An 8616-nucleotide genomic window follows, 5' to 3' on the forward strand; every position below is an offset into this window, starting at 1 on the left:
TATATACTCTCTGCTGCACCCGACTGTAAAATTTACTTTTTTATTTCGAACCTATTGTTTCATTATATTTAGTTAAACCTTATTTCCTTCTCCTGATTTCGAAACCTGAACCCATTAGCTCCTAAATCCAAGTAAAATCATCATCTATTAGTAACAACCACACCTCACGTAGAAGAAGTGAGTGTGTCAATTCAAATACATCTATTATATGGTTGTGAACCTCACCTTAGCTATTGACCAAGGGACATAAATGCAAATAGGCTCTAGCACCTTATAGTGGCAAGAACCCAATACCTTTTACTTGATCTTTGATCGCAATACCTATCCTAGCTCCCTCATGGTCCCAGAAACGGTCGCTCACGCATAGGACGTAACACCTTAAGACCATCAATAAAGAGACACGCATATTTTAATAAACATTTGGCAGTGTATTTTTCTTCATCTTCCAAGTAAAACCGAATCCTTAACGCTCATATGAATTGAAGTTTTCACTGGCGATCAAAAAACATATTAAGTGTGATTCCAGCATATCGAAGGGCGTGTGCGATCACTATAATTTGGCTAAAAATATTTTTTTTTAAATTCTAGTCTATTCCATGCGCTGATGATATATAATTATATACACCAAGATTCGTTAGTTCTTTACTTCTTCATTACTTCTTTATTAGTTTTCTAAATAATTTTTGAAAATTACTTAACTTTATAAGTATACAAGGTAGAAGCCCTCCTCAGTTTAAGGTTCTTAAAAAATAAAAATACGTTGTAAAATAAGTGTATATGTTACGCCGTGCTTCAATGAGTTACATAGCAAAAAATACCAATAAATGAGTTTTATACAGGGTGTTCCGAAATTACCTGACCAACGGGATATGGCGGTGTTCGGGAGACACTACTGATCACGAAAATGACCTTCCTTTTCTCCGGAAGGTCATAGTTTTTAAATAGGAGCAGGTCAAAGTTGACCAATCAGAGGGAGGCGTCAAGAGAAACGTAGCCACATACGAACTGTGAGTTTTCTTCCCTCGCTTTTGTTTCTCGGTGGCTTGTTTCTTGTTCCTTGTTTCCAATAGGCATGTCTTCGGCTGACGTCATCCTGCCTGAAACCACCGAGAAACAAAAGCGAGGGAAGAAAACTCAGAGTTCGTAGGTGCCTACGTTTCTCTTGACGCCTCCCTCTGATTGGTCAACTTTGACCTGCTCCCATTTAAAAACTATGACCTTCCAGAGAAAAATAAGGTCATTTTCGTGATCAGTGGTCCCTCCCGAACACCGCCATACCCCGTTGGTCAGGTAATTTCGGAACACCCTGTATGTGTGAGTCGGCTTGTTTAATAATGCAATTTATTATTTTTTAACATATTAAAGAAATTTATCTGTTAGGTTGAATGATTTGCACTTGAATAATGTAATAACATTGTATTATAATTACAGGTATAACAAAATCATACTGTACAATAATTTTATTTTACAGAAAATGGTTCGAGTTATACCAGTACACAACTTTCTTGGACAAAGTGTAGCCCAAATTGATGAACCAACAGCATTTTGTACTGCAAATGAATCTGCTAATGAGCTTCTGTTCTTAGCACTACGCACTCATTGTATAGAAGTGTATCTTCTAAACAATCCTGACCTAAAGCGATTAACAACCTTTCCAACAGTTGATTTAGCTGAATATATTTTACATTGTGCTAAAGGCGAATATATTGCAACAATGGAAGCAAAGGTTACTCTATAAATTGATACTTTTTATATTTTTTTAATCGAGATATAAACATATTTTGTAAAATATACATTGAATACAGTTACAGTAAATCTTTTCCAATCATTGCATGTAAAATCGTTCGACATCTACAATAGTTCACAGGTTTCACCTACTCGTTATTTATACAGGGTGAGTCTTATCAAACGTCTAAAATGGGTGGAACGGAATTGCTGTAAAGGCGCGCCAACTTTGATCATCACGTAGACTATATTGAGGCGTGGTGAGGAAAATAAAGTTTGAAGAGTTGATAATAACTGTAGAAATTTATTTTGAATAGGTACAGGTATCTAAAGTGAAAATCAAAATAAAGAAAAACAAGAACTAGCTAGCAATAATTACAGAAACTGTTCAAATTGTTGGCCGTCATTCTGGATGCAAAGGTCGAGTCGATTTCGAAGTGATTCCCAAACCGATTGCAGAGTTGATTGTGTAATCGACTCGCATGCTCTTCTTATTCTGACCTGAAGGTCGTTTACATTTAATAGCTGGGTTTTGTAGATCTCATTCTTTTTGTATCCCCAGAGATAAAAATCTGGAGGATTCAGATCAGGAGACCTTGCTGGCTATGGAAATGTGCTACCTCTCCCAATCCACCGCTCCGGAAAGACATCTTCAAAAATAGAAGTTTTGTTGAAAAAACGAAACATCGCAGCATGTTCTGATGCCGAACGCTACCATTATTTGATAAACTGTAAATTACAGGCAACAGTACTATTGCTACTGATACACCCATGTATTGTAATAGCTATCGAGGTTGTGATTAAATATTACTTTCCCACCCCCAATTGTTTGATTGTTTACCTGATTGGCCGAATTGGCATGCCTTTGCAGCAACTAAGTCCCACCCATTTTGGACGTTTGGTAAGATTCACCCTGTATGTACGAATTAATCCGAGCATCTATATGAACATCTGTTGCACATTGAATTTTAACTATTACCTGTACACAGGGGGAGGAAAAAAGTCATATTATATCTCTGCCCATCGTCTTCGCCCAGTCATGCATATTACACCCGTGAACGTTGTCCGTTCATTCCCTTATGACTGAAAACGCAATGCAGCCTGAATATGAGCTTAAGCAATCCCCCAAAAAACACTTACGTGTAAAAAACTACGCCAAGTACAGGATTGCTGTGAATTCCTCTAACAAAAAGTATTGATATCATGTTATTGAGGCCAAGCACATAAGTCACTACATGTTTTCCTATTATATGATCTAGCACTCGCCCATCATTTTAATTATATTTTCAATATTTCCTATAACGTTTTCGCTACTCTTTTATGTTACTACTGCTTCCCGTATTTAATTATGATTTAATGGTGATTTAATAATTAATAAAACTTTAGGTGATTCCTTATCGAGTACTACTTGGCGGGTCCGTGCCAGGAATTCCAAAGTACTTACTTTACACGTGCTCATAGTATTCTAATGCTGTATGTTTGTTATTAAGCTTTTACCGTGATTATTTTTGACGAGTTATTGTTAATATGCTTTCTATAGAAAATTGGTACTGGTTTTGTACCAAATTTATATCAAGAAATGCACGGACCCGCCAAGTAGGAATGCACGACACCACCACCAACAACACCAACACCAACACCACCACGTGCTCGAATTTTCTCGAGTATTGTCATTACAATTTTATTATTATTGCTATTAAATTATAACGCAAGTGATAAAATTTTGAAAACTTGTTCGCAATAACTACCGCTGTAAAATATTTATATGTAAAATATTTATATTTATATAATATATAAAATATTGTGTATAGAGGAATAATACAGTCAAGAAAACTAGGAATCCATACAGCATTAGAATACTATGAGCACTGTAACGTGGCGTCCGTGGGACGGCCAGTTACATGAAAGCGTAGGGGCACGGAGAGCCGTGTCGCCAACGAAAGCCGCCAAGAGAGCCGGCTGTTGTCAAGACGTGTAAGAGACACAACAAACAGCCGACTAGATTAAAGAGCGGAGTAGGTCAAGGTTCTCGAACGAAGCGAAAACAGCTGATCGTTGCTTTTTATCGATCACGAGCCACCATGGTAATCGAGCGAATTCGAGAGTGGCATGATTAGGATAGAAAATCTCCCCCGTGGAAATGATGATTTCGGGGAGGCCAGAGGGCAACGTTACCCCGTAGGCGAATAAGTTCCAGGTAATTCGGGAGAGCCCGGTTACGGGAACAAGCAGCCGAAGGAGGGCCAGCCGGATCGAAGACGTCATGGACGAGGAACAAGGTCCGTTCGAGCGTTCCGGCAGAGCCAAAGGGCAGAGACGGCGGGTCGCGCTACGTCATACCAAATTCATCCGAGGCGCGGGTACCCTAGATAGAAGAGGGAATCACTCGCTTGGGGACCAGTGCTATCTCTCCGCTGGGACAGCGCGCGTATCCCAGTGGAGGGATGGCGAGAGTTCCGTTCTGCAGTTGGAAACTGATACCAGAGGGCTGGTGGAGGGATGACCGGCAAGAGGCCGGACAGGCCCTCGGCCTCGGAGGAGAGAGAGGATCTCTCACAGAGACACGGACCGGAAGCGAACTCCGACGAAGACGTCGCAGACCGACATCATTTTATAACGCATTTCCTGACCTACGTTCTATCCGCGACCCCAACGTGGCATTCCGCGGATCCCTTGGGCGCCAGGTGCATCCTTGCACCAGCCCGACTCGTCGGGCCTTTAATTTGTAATCCGCGGCACGTCAATTCCGGGAGTCTTCTCGACCGAATCTTCCCGCTAGCTCCTAATCCGACATGGTAGAGGGGATCGTGAGGGCGGCGAGTATCTACAGGAATCAGCCGGCTTCTTTGGTAATGACTAACATGGTGGGATTTAATTCCAACAATAACCCTTTATTTTGCCTAGGTAAACGAGTACAGTCGGGTGATGTATACGAGCGTGGCTCTATACAATTCTAATACACAACGCGGTCGCGGAGGTCATCTCTGTTGACGGTGGTTGGTTCAAATATGCAACCGCCTGGATACGTGGCGAGGCCCGCGGCCCCCCACTCCTCGTGCCAAGATGCACCGGCGGATGCGCTTCATCCCCGGCTGAATGGCTTCGCGGCGGTCGCCTAAACTGCACTTACCGAATCTTCCGGTGGACCGTATACATCACTTCCTTCTTCCTTCCTCGTCGCTCGGGTGGTGGTGATTGGCAATTTTCCTCCTCGTCGGCCGTCTCCTTCCTCTATTCTCTGAGTTTCCGCTGGGACAGCGCGCGTATCCCAGTGGAGGGATGGCGAGAGTTCCGTTCTGCAGTTGGAAACTGATACCAGAGGGCTGGTGGAGGGATGACCGGCAAGAGGCCGGACAGGCCCTCGGCCTCGGAGGAGAGAGAGGATCTCTCACAGAGACACGGACCGGAAGCGAACTCCGACGAAGACGTCGCAGACCGACATCATTTTATAACGCATTTCCTGACCTACGTTCTATCCGCGACCCCAACGTGGCATTCCGCGGATCCCTTGGGCGCCAGGTGCATCCTTGCACCAGCCCGACTCGTCGGGCCTTTAATTTGTAATCCGCGGCACGTCAATTCCGGGAGTCTTCTCGACCGAATCTTCCCGCTAGCTCCTAATCCGACATGGTAGAGGGGATCGTGAGGGCGGCGAGTATCTACAGGAATCAGCCGGCTTCTTTGGTAATGACTAACATGGTGGGATTTAATTCCAACAATAACCCTTTATTTTGCCTAGGTAAACGAGTACAGTCGGGTGATGTATACGAGCGCGGCTCTATACAATTCTAATACACAACGCGGTCGCGGAGGTCATCTCTGTTGACGGTGGTTGGTTCAAATATGCAACCGCCTGGATACGTGGCGAGGCCCGCGGCCCCCCACTCCTCGTGCCAAGATGCACCGGCGGATGCGCTTCATCCCCGGCTGAATGGCTTCGCGGCGGTCGCCTAAACTGCACTTACCGAATCTTCCGGTGGACCGTATACATCACTTCCTTCTTCCTTCCTCGTCGCTCGGGTGGTGGTGATTGGCAATTTTCCTCCTCGTCGGCCGTCTCCTTCCTCTATTCTCTGAGTTTCGTAGGAGCGCCGACGTCGTCGATAGATCCAATTTCATATCACGTCCGGGAAATAGCCATGTTGCCCAACAGGTCCTGCAAATTTCACCCACTCTCACCACACTCAAACCAGAAAAATCGCGATACCTTATCCGCCGACTTTCGGTATTCCCGTTCCGCGGTTCACACCGAAGTGGCCCCTTTCGACCCCCGGTCCGAGGATTCCCGAAGAATCCCGAGTTCACCCGAACTCGTGCGTTTACTCTCGCCTCGGTTCGCTCTTCGCTTTTCGGCGCTCACCGCCCGCCAGTCTCCGGGCGGAGCCGATTTTACCCGAGCCCGCCCGATATTCGGGCTCGGCGGTGCCGGTTTCTCTCCCCGGCTTCCCCTTGCCATGAACCTTCGTCGACATCGGCATTCTCTTGGCGGCTTTCGTTGGCGACACAGCTCTCCATGCCCCTACGCTTTTATGTAACTGGCCGTCCCACGGACGCCACGTTACAGCACATGCAAAGTAAGTACTTTGGAATTCCTGGCACGGACCCGCCAAGTAGTACTCGATAAGGAATCACCTAAAGTTTTATTAATTATTAAATCACCATTAAATCTTAATTAAATACGGGAAGCAGTAGTAACATAAAAGAGTAGCGAAAACGTTATAGGAAATATTGAAAATATAATTAAAATGATGGGCCAGTGCTAGATCATATAATAGGAAAACATGTAGTGTACTATGTACTATGTACTTGGTACTTATGTACTTGGTTATGTAAAAAAGTTTTAAACACTGAAATCTGTATTGTTAAACAAATATAAAATATAAATACATTGCAATGTCACTAATCAGATAAATATATTGCGTTGTCGAAAATGTTAAAAGCCATATAAATGTAATTTATAAATTGATTTTTCTTAGAAACACAAAAATATATATAAATTTGAAAGGAAAGTATATTCTTAAATGTAGAATACATCTAGTACCTAGATACAAGAAACTACGGAGCGGAACACCTGGACACCCTGGACTTCCACGTCCGACACCTAGATACAAGAAACTACGGAGCGGAACACCTGGATACCCTGGACTTCCACGCCCGACACCTAGCTACAAGAAACTACGGAGCGGAACACCTGGACACCCTGGACTCCCACCCCCGACACCTAGATACAAGAAACTACGGAGCGAAACACCTGGACACCCTGGACTTCTACGCCCAACATCTAGATACAAGAAACTACGGAGCGGAACACTTCGACACCCTGGACTTCCACAACTATGTACTATGTACTTGGTACTTATGTACTTGGTTATGTAAAAAAGTTTTAAACACTGAAATCTGTATTGTTAAACAAAGTACTAAGTACTTATGTACTTGGCCTCAATAATATGATATCAATACTTTTTGTTAGAGGAATTCACAGCAATCCTGTACTTGGCGTAGTTTTTTACACGTAAGTGTTTTTTGGGGGATATCACAAGTTTTTGTTGTTCAATAGGATATATGAAAAAAGTTTTAAACACTGAAATCTGTATTGTTAAACAAATATAAAATATAAATGCATTGCAATGTCACTAATCAGATAAATATATTGCGTTGTCGAAAATGTTAAAAGCCATATAAATGTAATTTATAAATTGATTTTTCTTAAAAACACAAAAATATATATAAATTTGAAAGGAAAGTATATTCTTAAATATAGAATGAAATTCATTTAGAAAGAAGTTGAGTCATTTAGGAATCTTCGTAAGCTTTCTACCGTGATAATCATAGACGTGACACCAAAAGATTACCATGAGGAAAGAAGATTTCCTCCTCATTTGCACGCTTACAATCAATTACATATTTAGTTCAAATCAAAAATCAAAGTAAATTTTTCTTTAAAATATATATTTTTCATTTAATTTGTTTTTATGAAATCTGTAGTTGAATGTTTAATAGATAAAAATAAAATTAATATTTGAATTTTGTATGAAAATTTTTATCAAAAATTACATGTGATTAGTTTCTCATAATTAATAATATTTACTTGAATGAAGGGTAAATATACTTGAACTAAAAGACTATTATAGATTTAATATTTGTAAAGTCCTCATTCGATATCTTAAGGCAATCACTCAACTAATCTAGTGCGATACAATATATTGTAGTATTAATTATTCTAAATTTTTGTTTTCTATTTCAACAAGAACATAATAAATATTAGAATATATCTATTATAACAAATATGATACTGTTACTATCTGCTAAATTCAAGTCTCTTTGTCGCACTTAATGGTATTGGCAATTGTGTATAGTGTTTTAATTATAAATTTCAGTTGTAAAATATCATACATATTACCAGATGAATGACATATTAAATATCTCTGCCTAGTTATTGTTTGTAGAAATATTATACGAATAACAGTTGAGTCAGAGTCTGATGTGCTGTTTTAAAATTTCAATATAAATATATATTGACTTGCTATGCAGTCTCAATGGATTAAAACATACACTGATATATTATGCATAACTTATGGATTTACTTACTTTAACTGGTCATACTCTGTCTATTTTTTGCAAGTGGTTTGATTAAGTGTTAAATTCCTCATAATCTTTATATCCTTATAAATATATATATTTAGGATGTTATGCATACTGGAATCCACACCATGTACTGACGGAGGTACTCTCTTACTCAAGTATATGAGAATGAGGTCTGGCATAAATGAAAAGTACCTATACTATTTGGACACCCTGGACTTCCACATCCGACACCTCGTTACAGAAAACTACGAAGAGGAGCATCTGGAAATCCCATATCTCTAAAAATTGTCACCTAAAATACGAGGA

General features: G+C 40.9%; 1 protein-coding gene across 6 annotated transcripts in view; it reads left to right on the forward strand.

The window, feature by feature from the left end:
• Positions 1-1468: 1468 nt before the first annotated feature.
• Positions 1469-8616, forward strand: part of LOC112494509 — a 23235-nt gene continuing 16087 nt past the window's right edge. For 2 of the 6 annotated variants that reach the window (XM_025086059.1, XM_025086046.1), the window contains exon 1: positions 1469-1726. In XM_025086059.1, coding sequence (XP_024941827.1) covers positions 1475-1726 — 252 coding nt within the window. In that variant the 5' untranslated portion in view covers positions 1469-1474. The other 4 variants (XR_003059998.1, XM_025086052.1, XM_025086065.1 and 1 more) reach the window with 4 other exon arrangements.

The sequence above is a fragment of the Cephus cinctus genome, unplaced genomic scaffold (assembly GCF_000341935.2).
Source record: "Cephus cinctus unplaced genomic scaffold, Ccin1 Ccin1_scaffold0059, whole genome shotgun sequence".
In the NCBI taxonomy this organism is placed as follows: Eukaryota; Metazoa; Arthropoda; class Insecta; order Hymenoptera; family Cephidae; genus Cephus; species Cephus cinctus.